The sequence below is a fragment of the Orbicella franksi genome, unplaced genomic scaffold (assembly GCF_964199315.1).
Source record: "Orbicella franksi unplaced genomic scaffold, jaOrbFran1.1 SCAFFOLD_57, whole genome shotgun sequence".
Taxonomy (NCBI): domain Eukaryota; kingdom Metazoa; phylum Cnidaria; class Anthozoa; order Scleractinia; family Merulinidae; genus Orbicella; species Orbicella franksi.
In genome coordinates this window covers 64,678-81,700 of record NW_027670356.1, presented here as the reverse complement: position 1 = coordinate 81,700, position 17,023 = coordinate 64,678, and the positions used below count along the sequence as shown (strand labels likewise).

Genomic DNA, 17,023 nt, shown 5'->3' with positions numbered 1-17,023 from the left:
TCCACGTACTGACAATAGTTTGATTCTGTTGTTTAAACTGTCGGGTACACCGAATCTCTCATGCGCTTACCTGTATATAACATAGTCACCATCATGTCGATAAACGATCGGAAGTGTCACGAAAGGCGACGACCAGGAACCATTTCCAATCGTACTTTTGTGAAAGCCGCAAAATTTTGTTAAATTGCAAACGCATAATTTAGGTCGAAATTTATCCTTGGTTCTGAATCTAAAACTTTCAAGATATCAATGACATATTCACAAAAAATTTTGCAGCATTCGAATGCTAAATAGGCAGAAGCTGTGATATTTGAGTGATTATTTGTGTCGCAAATCGAATGTGTACTGCGTGGTGTAGTGGATATCATTGTCACTCTTCAATCCGTATTTCAAGCCGGTCACAGGTTCGAATACAGGAATTTTATTTTTTCCTTTTTCTTTCCTTTTTATATTTTTATTTTACTTCTGTTGTTTTTCAACGGACGCGCTTGTTTACTGTTTGTACCCCTTTCAAAATATTGAGATAGAATTTACAAAAAATCATAAAAGTAAACAAGCAAAGAGGAACTGTCCGTGATTGACTAGTAATTTCTCGGACTGACGACAAGTCAACTCAGTCAGGGCGGTAAATCAGCATTGAGATGAAGGTATGAATAATTCCACCGGATTAAATTTATAATTATTTGACAGCAGCTAAGCAAGGTTACCAAAATATCCACGTTGGAAGATTATTATTGTTATTGTGTTCACAGTAGGAGCCATAGTTCTTAAATTATTTCAAAACGTTTATAACATTCTCAAACGGCAATCGCGTTTGGTTTGTCACGTGACCACAAGTGACGAAGGTCCTATAGAACAATGAACGCACGAGCAAAGAAAATTTACATTTTGATTAACCGAAACAAACGAATAATTTTCCTCTCTTACTCTCGCAACATTTTTGCAACGAAATATAGAACACTTTCTCCATGTTTCTGTCAAATTACAGAAACACTTGTGAAAGTTTGACGAACACGAAAAAGATGTGGAAACATTCGCCTGGGCCTCGCGTTCCTATAACTCGAAAAAACAAGGAGATTGTTTCTGTATTTTGAATGGCTTTTCACGCATTTTCTCCTGAGTTGGGTTATCATAAGAAAAGTGAACGAAAACGATATTCAATCGCATATAATCCTCTGAAAAATTATTATAGTTATTTACGCCACCCTCCCCCAAAAATGCCGCGAACGACAGAAAATTCTACTTAAAGGGCCCTAGTCAGCCACACCTTTGTTTTTGCTTTCATGTGAGCGTTTAGCTATTATATTTTATTCGGAGCATGTCGAAACGAAGGAAATCACAGTGAAACTTTTAAAGATAATTAAACAGACCCAATACACTTCCTTCCAATGTGGATAAATCTAAAATAGTATGGAACTTATAAAGCTGTGCCAGTTGACAAGAGTTCTCTCAAATCTAATTTCAGGAGGATAACAGAGCAACTGAGCCAGATTACGTTTTGGGTCGATCAATGCATAAGAAAAAGTGTTTACCTGGGTCCTGGACTGCGATAAAATCATCAATCTTAAATGACGGTAAATGCATTCATCCTCTTCTTGCTTTGTCCTGATTTGTATCCGCCTGAAAAAGAGAAAGACTGGTCAGAAAGATTTAGATCAAACGAGTAATGGCTGGTATGGTGTGCTGACTGGTTCCTAACACAAGGAACCTGGCCAATGTACCCTGGTAAGACACTTTACTCTCAGAGAGCGGCTGTCTCAGCCTAGGAGTATAAATGGGTAACTACATTTCTGTTCTAACCTCCTACGTAGACGCTCTTTGGGCTCGTCACAGAATCTGAATTTGCTGGGTGGAAGCAACCCTTTTACAAGTAAGTTCTTACACCCATCTCTTGTAAAAAGCCCAAATCCATTCGATAGTCCAGGTTTCAAAACAAGTCCTTATTTTGTATCTCTTTTGTGGGACCAAGTCTTTGCATCACAGATCAAGAAACTCAGGAAGAGAATTTGCTGGGTGGAACCAACCCATTTACAGGTCAGTCTTTACACCCATCTCCTGTACAAAGCTCAAGATCCATTCAGTCATGAAGACAGTCCAGGTTCCGAAACAAGTTCTCATTTTGTACCATTTTTTGTGTGACCAAGTCTATGCTTCATAGATCAAGAAACTCAGGAAGAGATTTTTGGTAGAACCAGCTCCCTTGAGGGCCAGTTCTTACACCCATCTCCTGTACAAAGCCCAAGATCCATTCAGCCCATGAAGACAGTCCTGACTCCAACACAAGTTCTTATTTTTCACCTGTTTTTTATGGGACCAAGTCTGGGCCTCACAGATCATGAAACTCAGGAAGAGATTTTGCTGGATGGAACCAACCCTTTTACAGGTTAGTTCTTTTACCCAAGATATCTCTTGTACTATGCTCAACTGATCCATTCAGCACTAGTGGTGCAACGATTAATCAAATTCTCCATTAATTGCAATTATGACCATTCGGTTCGATTCACGATTCTTTAATTCCACGTTTTGATTTTGCATACCTTTCTCAGAGTGCCCTCAGTGAGTTATTATATTGTGAAGTCAGAATCCAGAACTCTTTAAAATGTGCGTTTTTGATTGACAAGTAAAGATGTTCACAGTTCATGCGCCATTTTGTGTTGCGTGGTAAAACTGTTGCCCTTCTAACACCCCTTGAGAATTTCCAAATAAGGCAAACCATATGCGACACGCTCATTGTATCCTAAAATTTTTTTTTTTTTTTTTTACAACACTAACTCTTTTTACATTATATTGCTCTAATTATTTACACTATTTAAATTACAATAACTAAACGACTTACATTACTAACAAGTACAGTTACAAGACTTACACAATTAAGAAATACAGTGACGACAAGGGGCAAAGAAAAAAAAAACTGAGAAGAAAAATAGCTAGTTATCATTACAGCTTGAGGTTGTAGTACAGAAACATAAAAAAACAGACCAAAGGCATGTGGTACATTAAAAGTAAAATGAGTTATGCATCTGACAGGAGATTAGAAAAAGATTAATGGGTAGGAGATAGATAACCCTACAGAAAATATAATCTAAAATAGATTGTATCCTAAAATTGAGGGTTCAGGGTTGTAGGTAGTTTACATTGTGTATCATGTAAGAATAAAAAACATTAATATTTTGCATAATCGAATCGAAATAATCAAAATCGAAAGGCATTATAATTGAAATTGAATCAAATTGCAAGGAATATGAATCGTTACACCCCTACTCAGCACATGCAGACAGTCCACGTTCCGAAACAAGTTCTCATTTTTCACCTTTTATGTGAGACCATGTCTCTACGTCACAGATCAAGAAACTTTTTACAAGTCAGTTCTTACACCCTGATCTCTTGTTAAAAGCTCAAGATCCATTCAGCGTATGAGGACAGTCCAAGTTCCCAAACAAGTCCTAATTTTTCACCTTTTTTTGTGGGACCAAGCCTCTGCCTCATAGATCAAAAAACTCAGGAAGAGAATTTGCTGAATGGAACCACCCTTTTACAGGTCAGTTCTCACACCCATCTCTTGTACAAAGCTCAAGATCCATTCAGTGCATGCAGACAGTCCAGGCTCCAAAACAGGTTTCTTATCTTGTAACTTGTTTTTTTTTTTGTGGGACCAGTTCTTCGCTTCACCAATCAGAAAATTCAAAAAGAGAATTTGCTAGGTAGAACCAATCCCCATCTGGCCCAGTTCTTTCATTATACACATATCTCTTGTTCAAAAGGTCCATTTGGTACATGCAAAAAGTCCAGGTTCCTAAAAAAGTTTCTTAGATAATATCTTGTTAGTGTGATTCTGATGTTAGACTTATCTTTCTTGCCATATCGTACATCTAGAACTGAAATGTCCCCAGTAACTCTGTGATCACAGACCAATATGTACACTTACCATACTGCTCTGATAGTCCAGCTCAGTGATCGTTAAGATACAATGCTTAATTTGAGTCTCCAGAAATTGTTAGGGGTCTTCACCTAAGTCCCAATCCCTCTTCTATTATCTTCCCAGTGTTACAGATCCCTTGATCAAACAAAAAACAACGTTAGTTTTAAAGGTCAAACTGATTCATCTGCCTAATATATCAAGTTAAATCTAAGCACACAAGTTTGGACCTGAAAAAAATAGCTTTCTGGTTCAGCCGATTCCCATTTAGCAATTATAATACTATTACCCTGGGAACTCAATGTTTGCTTTAGTATTCTCTCATAACCCATTTTTGGCTGATCTATTTAACTTTAATACCAATAAAACTTTAAACCATTGACAGTTTTGCTTCAGGTGTCCATATAACCTAAATTAGGTAAGTCAAATTATTCTCACATTTTGATTACTTCTTACTTATGACTGGATGATTAAAACACTTCTTGGCTCCCCTACTAGTTAAAACAGATTCCATGTTGCCATGCTCTTGTTCAGTAAAAAATCACAGAAGACATCAAAATGTGGCATGAACATCAGTGACACACTCAGCTATCGCCTTGTGCACCGTTTTTTTTGTTACCACATTATGATGTCATCTGCGATCTACTACTGAACAGATGCACAGCTACATTTGTTAACAATCTATTTGTTAACTTGGCAATTTTAATGAACAAGATTTTTCTCAATTTTCAGATAGATCGCTATGAGACCTTATGAAAAAAAAAAATTAAAAAAAACTAATTGGAAACATTGAATCTTTGAAACAAAGTCATTATTAAGTTCTAACTGACAGCTGTCACCAGACTCATCAAGATGTCACACGGTTGTTACCTGAAGCAGTGATCAGGACACAAGCACAGATGGTTTATTGTTGAGATATTTTTAGTTTTGTATTGGATCTTCTGCCTGCAGTTTGAGTACAGCTGTAGCTGTGCATTTGGAAAGTTTTAGCTAATATTTTTCATGTCATCAAAGTGTACTTCCAGGCCTGTGCTCTAGAAGCACCCAGGTGCCACAGGCAACTAACTTTGCCTTTAAGCGACTGCAAAAACTTACTTTTTTCATATAAGCTGAAGTGCTGGGCACTTTTAGGCTCCTAGTAATTCTTCTTAGACCACAGCACTGACTTTTAAAATAAATCCATACAGAATTGGCATTAAGCTTATTCCTATAGCTAAATTTAACACATCTAATAAAGTTTATTTGTATCATAGTAACCTTAAATGGATAATCAAAGTGCTTACTGATTGGAGAACTTACCTCTTCTTCACTAAAAGTCTGCTTTCCTTACTGGTTCTGCAACTACATGTAAGCCAAGCTTGTGTTGTATTGCTTCAGGAGAGAATGGTGTTTGGATGTTTAGACAAACCAAGTCCTAAAAACTAAGGAAGGAAATTGTACATACAAGGGTGAAGTTACTGAAAACAAGAGGAAGCTTTTGGCTGCTGCCATTTTGAATTTTGAATTTCTGCATGTAACTGTACCAATGCTTGTAGATAAGGGTAATTTTAATCGAATGTCGATCGCTGATCTCCATTGACACTTGGTGTATGGCATCTGCAGATTGCAAACTGTCGACAGCACACTGCAGACTGGAGATTTTTTACCTACCGGTAATAATGTACTTTCATTTCTGTTACCAAAAGCTAACAGTAAACAAGCTAAACTGAGTATTATTCAGGTTAAGCTGAGCACTATTTAGGCTAACCTGACATCTATTCAGGCTAACCTGAGCGCTATTTAGGCCTAAGTGTAGTCTGCAACTGGTGTCTGCAAATGTAATACACTGGTTGACACTCTACTGTGGGTGCCTTTAGTACACATGATCATAGTGTATGACATTTGCAGACTACAGACTGCAGAATTTTCAACTAATATATGAAGGTTATGTCGTATTCCCCTTTCTATTTTTGAAAGCGAACTTTAAACAGGCTAATGTGAGAACTATTCAGGCTAACCTGAGTGATATTCAGGCTAACTGGAGTGCCATTTAGCCTTAAATGTAGTCCGCAGTCTGCAGCCTGCAGTCTGCAAATCAAATACACCAACATGATCCAAGCAAGAGCGTCCTTTGTTTCCCTTTATAAATTATCTAACAACTAAGAATCTGTACAAAATACGGCCTGTAGCTGATCCAAACAGAGAAACAAGTAACGATTTTGATTTTAAAAGTTAAATATTACAGCTTTATCAGAAGTTACCTGATCAGCTTGGTGTAAACATACTCATCTCTGATGCGGACACCTCAACAAATACTGCGCTTAAGAATAATCCCTGATGAGCACAAATGTCACGTTCATGTCCTGTCTTAACCTAGTCTAGTCTAGTCTAGTCTAGTCTAGTCTAGTCTAGTCTAGTCTAGTCTAGTCTAGTCTAGCCTAGTCTTGTAGCTCTCAGTTAAATAAGGTAGTCAAAAACCTTACCTTTTACGTCCCTTCCTCCGGAGGTCTTCAAACACAACATCTCCACATTCCATATGGCTTCAACATCCAAAAAAACTGACAAAAAGTAAAGAAATTTAGCTTATGCCTCAGATCTGGTAACATCAACCCACTGATGCAAGCCTTTGACCAAACCTTTGAAATTACGGTAAACACAATTTTTCACTATTTACCTTTCACACGTGCAAGATGGCGGAGACGACCTGCGCTCGCAAAGATCAGAGGGAAAAAGCGGTTGCAGACGGGAGGGAGATGGGGGGAGAGGGGTTGTCTGCGCAGCGCGTGGAAGGGTTGGGGGAGGGCAAGCCGTCCCCAAAAACTGTGGATCACCAAATTCCACCATTATCAAAGAGTTTAAGGTTTAGTTATTCAACAAGACACGAAAAACTTCGGTTCATCTTCTTGCGAACATTATAAATGTGGAACCGCAAATTCCAACTGACAAATTCCTGGATGACTGCTTGTTTGTTTGATTGTAGGAAACTGTTGAAAGGAATACCATGAAAGTGCCAGCATCAAGTTTTGCGGCGCGTTTGTTTCTTCCCCTAATGGGCTCAGATCCTGGGAAAAATATAAATAACCTTTTCAGTGTATGCTGGGTCATATGGTATCAGAGGCAACAGTATTCACAGGCTAGCTGAAATCCTGTTCACCTCTGTACATGTATTCAGCAGCCTCCGTAGAAGAATGTCAAGTTTTCTCTATCAATCCGTTAAGCAAAATTAACGGTACGACATGTGCGAACCACGAGTACAGTAGAACCTACCGCTAACGGCCACCTTTCTACAACGGCCACTTTTTTGTATGAAAAAAATCACAATAATAGCCACTCTACAATGCAATTTTGGGCAAAGATGGTCCATACTCTGAGGCTTTAAGTTTCCACGCATACAGTCCCATGCGTCTCGGGTGCGAACAGATGATCCCATACTTCTCGGGCTAAGAGGAAGAATTAGAATACACATACTCCTAAAAACTCTATACAGATCCATTGATCATTCATACTGACGAGAGAATACTTTCCCACTAATTTTCAAAACGCGGAAAAATTCAGTTCCTCAGGCTTCATGTTAACGTCGCAGTTTCTCCCTACTTTAAGCGCTTTCTCCAGACGTTACATTGACTGTCCTTTCCTGTTCCAATTCTCTAACGCTTTTCCTTCCGAGTTTGGTCATGAAGTTCAACTTGCATCGTCTTTTACATCCTGTATTAACTACTTACGGGAATTTTCTGCAGTCTCTGTGTTCATTAACTTGACGGTTCCCGGTTGTGTTCCTCCCCCAACACCGCTTTCCGTATCCCTTGTTTTGGCGCCACTCCCAGAGCTTTAACTGTATCTATTTTTTTTTTCAATACGCTACTCATAGTAAATTTGATCATCAGTTTAATTTGGTTATCTCTTGCCTCTTTTCACGTCTCCCCTTGTCCATTAGTTCACGAGTTCCCTAGTGTGTGTCAGGTCCACCCCCCCCCCCCCCGCTTCCACCGCATTAGGCGCTCGCCATTTTCGTGCTTTTTCCAGAGGATCCATTGTATCGAACTTTCTTTTCGTGCGCATTTCCCTGCCAATCTGGTCATTAATTCAAATTGCGCTTCGCTCTTTTGCATCCTGTGTTGATTATCCGTGCCTGTTTTTATGCATATTCTCATCCAGTAATTGAGATTTCCCCATTGCGTGTTCCTCACTTACTTTATGCGACCTCTGTTTTGCGCTTTTTGCAGTGCCTCCAATGTATCTCAGTGCCCTCTCGCGATTCGCGGTTTTCCCAGAGATTATTTTGTATCTAACTTTTTGTTGTTCCCACGCACGTTTCCTCGCAACTTTTGTTATGAAATTAAGTTTTGCCGTCTTGTACTACGTGGATTTTCTGTAGCATTTTGAATGCTCCCCTTTAGCTTGTTAATTGTTAATTTCCCAATATTTCTAGCGAATTACAATGTATATGCACTTCCCTGTTAGCGCACTACAATTGTTCGGGAAAACCTCTTTAACTCGGATAAATTAAAACACGATATTAAAACATTAGAAACTGGTCATTGGGTCAATGAGTTTCAGAGAGCCCAATCTCGTCATTTTGGAGCTGGACCCGTTTTGTCTCGATACTCACAAATTCAAACGGCGATATATTTGCTAATCATAATGAGCTGTAGCTTTGACTCTTTCACACAGTAGACATGCAGATAAACCCCTTCCAGTTGAGAAAAGCTGTGATTCATATGTTGCGTTTATTTTGAAAAAATTTAAAGGTGTTTAATTAAATATTGAAATGTTTAAGGCGTCAAAATTTTTTAACTTTGGTAGGATCGGAAACGTCTTTTATTCACGCATGTTCTCGAAGATGAGACGCTTATGCACTTATCATGATAATCTGTTCATAATTTATTTTGGATGACAAATTTATACATTATATTACATTTTTTCTGTTTCTGATAACGAAATATATTATGTTCTTCAGTGAATGACAGGCGACAAGTAAAGTGTTTTTTTGCGTTTTCACACTTTTAAACCGCAAACGATTTTCGATACGGTCAGAAAAGAAATGACCTGTAAGGGTTGTACATAAAGAAATTGTTCTATGTATATTTTCCAATCTGTTCCTTTTGAAGTAGTCTCCTTCTGAAGGCATTGTCACGCAACGATTCTCCCAGTTAAGAAGCGTTGCGTGACGACCAAAATATTGTTGAGGTTGCAACTTTTTGAAGCAAATGTTTACATGGACACTATCATTACAGGAATAGATCTACAGATTTTTAATCATGATATTGGGAAGTCCGTGACGTCGTCTCTTCCACCCTCCAAGTTCTTTTGCTTCAAGCCTGAGATACTTCAGCCATCTTCGATACTCGCGACTGGAGGATGCTCTGAAGACATACGTCTCTTTGCCTATTGACATGATCTCAAAGGCGTCCTTCCGTTCTGTAGAAAAATAAAATAGTATGCAGCCAATGAGAGGCAATACTTCATGTGATATGTCAAACAAGAGAGATCGTGTCTTACCACATTTCCAAATATCGAGAGGAGAGTTGAAAATACGACGCGCAGTGGAGTATTTTTGACGAACTTCGAAAAGTTTAGAAATGTGGTGAGCCACTGTCTCTAATGTTTGATATATCTTTTCAGAGGAAGCCACAACCAACGTCATGGTTACGATCTCCCCTATTTAAGCCGAATGAATTATTGATGAGTTTGAGATTAAACCCTTATAAATTGCTCAATTAAAACAGCCTTTTCTAATAAGACCACCTTTTTATATACACGAATTGCGGGCCTATTTTTCAACTTACCACAGTCTCTGTAAATTACACACATGTCCAAGTACAGTGGTTCCTGCGAGACAGAACAAAGCGAAACAGAAACTTAGCAAAGATCAGAAAACTTGATGCTTTCTTTGTTCCAGAGTGATATGCAATGTAATTGGGAGATAAGAACCCGCAGAAAATATAACCATTATCGATTGCATAGGTTTGCTACGGACCAGATATGTTTTGGTTTTGAGCATCTCGACAGCAACACACATTACTTCCAAAAAAGTTTGGATGATTTTAATTTTGGACAAAAAAATGCCCGAGATTAGAACCATCCGAAATGTTTAAGCGTCAACTAGCGCCAGAGCTCTTAGTTTCTTTTACTGATGCCCAACTTTAATGAGCGAACTCTAGTTAAGACACAGCTTGAAATATGTACTGAATGGTTTGGTAAAATATGTGTTATTTTCTCGTTGGTCTGTTGCAACTAAGAACTCGCACATAGTTTCGCGTTTCAAGAAGAGTGCGAGAAGTGAAACGCGGCGAGTAAGATGTATGCAGTTTTAAGTTTTAAGTCATCCATCACGTGTTTTTAATATGAATGTAATTAGACATTTTCAATTTACTCTCTTTCCTTTTTACTCGATGTACATTAATTCTGAAAATCCATTTGGGAGAATTAATAAATGTATTGTATTGGTGTAGCTGTAAAACCTTAAGGGTGCAATAAAACTATCTTTTTCATATATAGTTGTTGTTTTAGTCTAATTCGTGTTTTGTTGGCATAAATCAACTCTAGCTATGTTTCAGCAAAGTTTCCGAAATTTTTGTCCGAAACTTTAACGTCCGAAATTTTTTGCTAGTAATGTACCTACAACGGAATACCGCTGTACCAAGTCATCGTGACCTACCTTAAACAAAGTGTACTTCCCGCTCATCTTCTTTCTGAGAAGAACCACAGCAGCGTCTGTCACGTCACCCTCCCCGGGAAATAACGGCTCCTCACACTCCCCCTCATCGTCAGAGTCGATGCGAACATACTACAAAGGAGGAGAGAGTATAGAAATGTTACTGAACACTTTACAGAACGGAAATGTTTTCAGCCTTAGGAGAGCGAAGCTTTTTGTAAATTTGTTTGTCTAAGTAGGAAGCCTTTTAAAAGCAGGACCGCTATGGAAGAAATATCGTATGCCCTTTTAAGGATACAAACCTCTGAGTGACCTCTGACGCAGAACAGAGCACACACTGAAATGGCTTTCTTACTGCTACGTCGGTTCCAGCTTGCGCCGAACTCGTGGATAGTGATCTGGAAACGAGTGACAACGTCAAATGTTAAACAGGTTATTTGGATTGAACGAGTTAAAAAGACAAAACGTCCTGAAATCACATTCATCGTCACATCACCGCAAGACCACTCACATGAATACAAGTCGTTGTATGAGTACCATTTTTACGAGTTGTTCTATTTAGCAATTAGATTTTTTGTATGAGCTCGAGATTTCAATTCTGACGCGTGATAGTTGACGAGGGCACAGCCTGAGTCAACTATCACGCATAGAAATCGACAGCGAATAATCTAGTTGTTTTAGCATAAATCCACTGTAGTCGTTCAAAACTGGTTTTCTGGCCAGATCGGTTAAAGTCATTCAAATAGAGGTTAAGATCTATCAATACCTCGTATCCAGCGGCAAAAAGTTGATAGTTGAGTTTTTGACCCTCACTGACCTGAAATACGCCGTGCATTAAAAGTTGCATTTCCTCCATGGTCCAATTAAGGATATCTGACGCCATCTTCTTCATCTGCAGTTTATCTAGGGAATCTGATCTACCCAACTGTTGGCTGGCTCGATAACGCTTTTGGCGAGATTCAACGGTCGTGTTCAACTGGAAAGAAAGAAAGCGTATTAAAAAAATACCCATTGTATTTGAGATTGACTAAAATTTTAACTGAGTAAAATATGTTTATAACGCAAGCAATATTTCTGCAAGCTTTGTCATTTTATTGAAATGACTGAGAATACCCATTGTAACACATGAATTGTTTCAAATTAGGCGGATCTTCCTCACATAGTCATTTTACCGTCAGTCACTCAGATCAATGGAAGTTTGTTATGTTTAGCCCAGAGATGATCTTCCTTATAGAGTGATCATTCAGTTTGCCTTGTCATGTTTTATACCCTCAATCAGCCTTATGACCATAACTTAAACTTGGGTGGAAGCGGTTTTTAGACTTTACTTCTTCCGGCCACAAAGTGTGGAAACTAAGCCTCCTACTGAATCTGAACCGAGCCTACAAATTTAAGTTTCTTTTTTTTTGACAAAAATGTTGCTATGCAACCTAAGCAACCTCCAAGTGATAACGTAATTACTTACAGCGTTGATCTTATTCAGCTGTTCCTCGATCCGTCTTTGAGCCATTTTGAGTTTCTCTCGATCGGGGTTTCTTCGTGGGGAGGCCTTGCAGATTCTACTAAGAAGCAGAGGATATCTGAAAGAAATAATGAAATAATGATTATGACGATTATATATGAGAGCTCTACACGAATAGCCCACACAACAACGCAACTAAAACTAAAACTAAAACTCTTCTGGAACTCAGGGCAAACGAAACCGTGGTAGGCCGAAGACAATTGGTGAAGATCAGCTGAACAAGAACTCCGGCAAATAGGCTTGCGATTGACCCAAATTGAACGACAAGCTCAGGACAGAGAGCAGTGGAAGAAAACTGTTGATGACCTATGCTCCAGTTAGGAGCCAAGTGACTATATATCTGTATACACGAATAACCATCATGAATAACACGTGAGCAACAAAATACTGCTTTCATGGTTATGTCTTGACTTAACTCGACTGCCAAACTTTGCTGACTGACTGACTGACTGACTGACTGACTGACTGACTGACCGTACTGACTGACAGACTGAATGACAGACTGATCAATTGACCGCCTGACTGACTGACTGACTGAATGGCTGATTGACTGAATGACTTACTGATTGCTTGCTTGCTTGCTTGAGCTGGTGGGTGAGTGAGTGGGTGAGTGAGTGAGTGAATGAGTGAGTGGGTGGGTGGGTGGGTGGGTGAGTGAGTGAGTGAGTGAGTGAGTGAGTGAGTGAGTGAGTGAGTGAGTGAGTGAGTGATAGGCTGACTGATCGACTCACTGATTCAATCACCTACTTCATAATTCGTTGTACAGGAGCAAGGATGAAAGAATTCAAGTCCATTTTCCGGCACTTGGGATTCTCCCGGCAGGTCACCTAACACACACATACACAAAAAAAATCGGCAATAAACAAATGAAATTAGATAAAAAATAAATATATTATTGCCCAGAAAATACTTCTTGCATTACACTTACGTTTAGAAAGATTCTTAGCAGTTCTGTTTTCTTCTGAAGGGATTCCAATAAGGCAGAGGCTGCAGTCTGCAAACGGAAACCAAAACTACTAATTAGTTAAGGTACACACTTTTTGTGCAGTTCATGTCATATTACTTTTTACAAGTTCATCCTGCTCTACCAGAGAGTATTAAAACGATTTTAGTTGATTATTTATTTTTGCCTTTACAGTGGAAGTATTTGGTAAAGTTATCACGCAGATCTTCGGTGTTGCTTAATGCGGACGAGAGAATTGCAAACACACACGACGTTCGACATGTTATTTAAATACATTATAATCTAAATGAAAAGATTGAAACATGAAAGTCGACACTTTGCTGAAAAATTTCTGGCGCTTGAACGTTTCGATCAGTGAGGCTGCCTCGTGCCAAGGCGTCGTTGCGTTTCTCAGGCGAAGCCCGGAGTGCTTTATGGTTAGGTTGCGATTTTGGAGTGCAGTGATAGACCCATAACTCCATCGCGCTCAAGCCAAGGAGGGAGGCCTGGGATAAGGCATTTAATAAGGAGAGTTTACATTCTCACCTGTTTTGAACAGTAGATCTCGTACGCCTGGAAAAAGTCAACACTTTCAAGGAAAATGCTTCCCACATTAACGTTAGAAAACTCCTAGAAATAAAATGCGAAGGATTAATCTTTCAATTTAGCCTAGCTCTGAAACCTTAAAAATGCTTGAGAACATGACCTGAATTTACCACACTTCCTCAGCTATTTATTTGTTTCGGTGTTCTTTGGCTTTCCAAAAAAAGTCGGAAATTCAATTTCTTTTCAACTTGAGGTGGAAATTCAATACACAATTCAAAGCATTATTAGTAACATTTTACTTGCACGACCTTTTCCAACTAAAAGTGTGATTTGTCCGAAAGCAATTTTTCCCGCCGTTGACACTGGTTACACGTTTTTCCGCGCTTGCCATGCAGCCGAGGTCATTCTAAGCCACCTCCACACTAATGCGTTTTAAAAGCGACTTGTTTCCGTCGAAAACGCTCCCGGTCCACACTAAAGCTTTCGCAACGTTTTCCCCGTCTGCACTAAATAAAAGGTTTGAAAATGCTGCTATGCTATGAATAAATGCCATAACTGTTATATGCATATGTGCACAAGATGCCGTGAATGATGTCAGCTTTTCGAAAGCCTCCATCAGTTTACGTTGCCCACAGTAATACGATAGAGGTCTCTTTTCAAATGTCTCTACATACGACGCGAAAACGCATCAAAAAGTACGCGTTTTCAAACGAAAACGCATTAATGTGGAAAGGGCCTAAATAGTATAGAATTTTACTTCAATACTTCAGGCTGTTCTAATGGCTTGAATAATTAATTTCATTTCAACCTTAGGACAGTTATTATAAACTGAGCAAATTATACCTCATCACCGTTTGCCACCGATTCCTCCAGACTTTTCTGCAGTTTAGCACAAAACTTTGAATTCACTTCCAGTAATTCCTACGAACAAAAACACTATTTCATAAAAACGGCTTCTGCTCGAGAAAAGCAGGAACGGTTAACTTGCTCTCAAGCTGTGTGCAACAGACAAGAAACTATATGGCATTAATTAAAAGTTCTCGTAACTGTTCTTTCCATTGCATAATTCAATTCCCAGGGTATCAATTACCGATGCAAAGTGAGTTTGTAGAGCGTAATGTGGGTACGGTCGAAGCCCGTTATTTCGAACCGAAAAATAGTTCGAAATCATGGGAGTTCAAAATAGCCGATGACTAAAGAGCATAACCAAGAGAAATGGTTTGGAGTTCGAAATAACGGGGAATTCTAAAAAACCGAGTTCGAATTACTGAGGTCCGACTCTTTGTGGAAAGGATACCATTTTTTATGGAAGGTATATGAAAGGGTTGCCTTTTCGGTCAAAAATGGTATATAAAAGGGTCAGGGTGGGACCTCAGGGTAGAGCCTCCCCCTATAAAACTTTGCTGAATACCCGCTAGGTGTTTAAATTAACCTAAGTAAGCATAAGTTACATTTCTTGATTTTATATTCAGAAAAGAATGAAAAGCACCTTTAAAGTTGACATAATCTGTTGCAAACACTTCAGTGAATCTGGATCAACTCGAGTGTTCTTGAATTCATCGCGTGTGGGACAATTCGTCAAAACAATGGGCTTATGTATAAACTACAAACAATTCTCAAGGGTGAAAAATAGCTTTTGGTAAGCTTTTTCTTGCATATGATTTTTCTTTTTAGCTTCTAGCTCGACTATAGAATGAAGTTGGGCATAATTGCTTTAAGCTTCTATTACAAAAACAGACATGACTTAATGTTAAAACAGAGGTTTCAAACAAAACTAGTTCTTAAAAGAAAGGGATATCGAAAAATTTAACCCTAATTATCACAGCACAGGTTGCTTTTAAACGCTAAACGGTTGGATTTCAAGCGCGAAAAAAAAAAAGAGCGGGCTTTTACAAAATGTAATTACATTTAAATTCTTGAACAAATTACATTTGAATTCTGTTCCGACTGACCAGAACAAAACTGACCTCTGCTCTAGTACTCTCGGGTATTTATTATCCGTAAAAAAAACAAACAAACAAATGTTATCTTTATTATAATTATTTTGTTAATGAATTTCTACAGCCGCCTACGCTGACATTCTTCTGCGTGACGAGCTTGAAGGCGACTCAGTCACGGTATTCTAGCTATGTACAAAATTACCTTTAAACTGAATAACTAATAGTTTACTAAGATTAAGACAAAAAAAAAAAAAAACACCAATGAGATAATAAGAAACCATAAAGGAACAAGGATGGTCAAGAATTGAGAAGATTAACACGGATTACAAACAACGAACTTGAAAAATTTAGGCTAAATTTTTCAAGATGCGCAAACCTACAAACTAACGAGAATACAGGGTTAACGTGTCGAAACGTGGCTCAATATTGACCCCATACGTGATCCTAAATATCTATAAGCTCAAAGACCTCACGTAATATTTATTAATATTTATCTAACGTCGGTTTCTGTCACGTTCAGTATCTACCTGCAGGTTGAGGAAGATTGCAGCTAGGTGCTCGGGACTTAAAATTCCTCCGGACTGCATTGGCAAGTAGAATTCCTGCAAGACAATGACAAATACGAGTTAATACGGACCATTTTACTTTGATATCAAATGTTACAGTCGTGGGTATTCTTACATTTTGCGTAAAAATAGTGTCAAAAAATATCCGTTGCAGATCTTGACACCAACACTAGTTTCGATTCCGCAGCATAAAGGAACTAGAGCTGTAAACTAATATAGCTAACAAGCCACAATGTAAGTCACAAACAAGTCTTGACAAGATATTTTGAGATTTTCACTTTTGGGGATTACAATTAATATTTTTGCATTTCTGGCCCGTTTAGTTTACGGCTAACGGTTAACCCCATTGAGACGTGCTGATGCAACCGCATTTCAGAGACTATTTTGAATACAGGTTTTTATGTTTCCAATGCTCCCCGCGAGTTTACTGTCAAAAATAGCATCGCCTGATTCTCCATAGGCTCGATTACCAGCCGCTGTTCGGGAAAAGAGCCCGCGCTCCTGCCCCGAACTCACTTCTCGGGGAGGAACGTAGACCGGACTCGAGAAAGCGGCGGAAATCGAGCCTAGATTCTCCACCCCATAGAGTTGCCGCCCATCCTAGACAATTCATAAAACCCGAAAGCAGTAAACAACAGTGGGAGTGGGTCCTTGAACTATGCCTCTATGAATTATGACACTGTTTATAACCGCAAAGGAAAGATGATCCAGGGAGAAAGGAAATCCTGAGATTATTGTTGAACTCTGCAGAAACCTTCCGGATGCATACTGGCATAACGACAGCTAGCCTGTCTGATGTATGACAGGCAAAATAAGACACTCTGTTTATTTCCCATAAGAAAAAAAACCTTGGTGTCCGTAAAAATTCTGAAAACGGCTTGAAGTCTGGAAAAAGTCTAAAGCACAGCTGGAGTTAGCCTGCGAGAGCATAAGATTTTTTTGGACAAGAGCCGAAA

General features: G+C 38.8%; 1 protein-coding gene and 1 long non-coding RNA gene across 2 annotated transcripts in view; both read right to left on the bottom strand.

Moving 5' to 3' along the window:
• Nucleotides 1–6,564, bottom strand: part of LOC145470934 (uncharacterized) — a 6,597-nt gene extending 33 nt beyond the window's left edge. Inside the window, exons 1-4 of the long non-coding RNA XR_014042553.1 lie at nt 6,379–6,564; nt 5,216–5,337; nt 3,926–4,054; nt 1–1,620 (exon numbers count right to left, since the gene is read on the bottom strand). The exon at nt 1–1,620 is cut by the window's left edge and continues 33 nt beyond it. This is a non-coding gene — a long non-coding RNA (uncharacterized LOC145470934). The remainder of the gene's footprint in view (nt 1,621–3,925; nt 4,055–5,215; nt 5,338–6,378) is intronic.
• A 1,323-nt stretch (nt 6,565–7,887) lies between these two features.
• LOC145470936 (uncharacterized) overlaps nt 7,888–17,023 on the bottom strand; it is a 30,933-nt gene continuing 21,797 nt past the window's right edge. The window contains exons 7-17 of the mRNA XM_081454785.1: nt 16,029–16,103; nt 14,405–14,482; nt 13,562–13,645; nt 13,001–13,066; nt 12,820–12,899; nt 12,016–12,130; nt 11,368–11,526; nt 10,853–10,948; nt 10,554–10,682; nt 9,682–9,724; nt 7,888–9,313 (exon numbers count right to left, since the gene is read on the bottom strand). Coding sequence (XP_081310911.1) covers nt 9,138–9,313; nt 9,682–9,724; nt 10,554–10,682; nt 10,853–10,948; nt 11,368–11,526; nt 12,016–12,130; nt 12,820–12,899; nt 13,001–13,066; nt 13,562–13,645; nt 14,405–14,482; nt 16,029–16,103 — 1,101 coding nt within the window. The 3' untranslated portion in view covers nt 7,888–9,137. The remainder of the gene's footprint in view (nt 9,314–9,681; nt 9,725–10,553; nt 10,683–10,852; nt 10,949–11,367; nt 11,527–12,015; nt 12,131–12,819; nt 12,900–13,000; nt 13,067–13,561; nt 13,646–14,404; nt 14,483–16,028; nt 16,104–17,023) is intronic.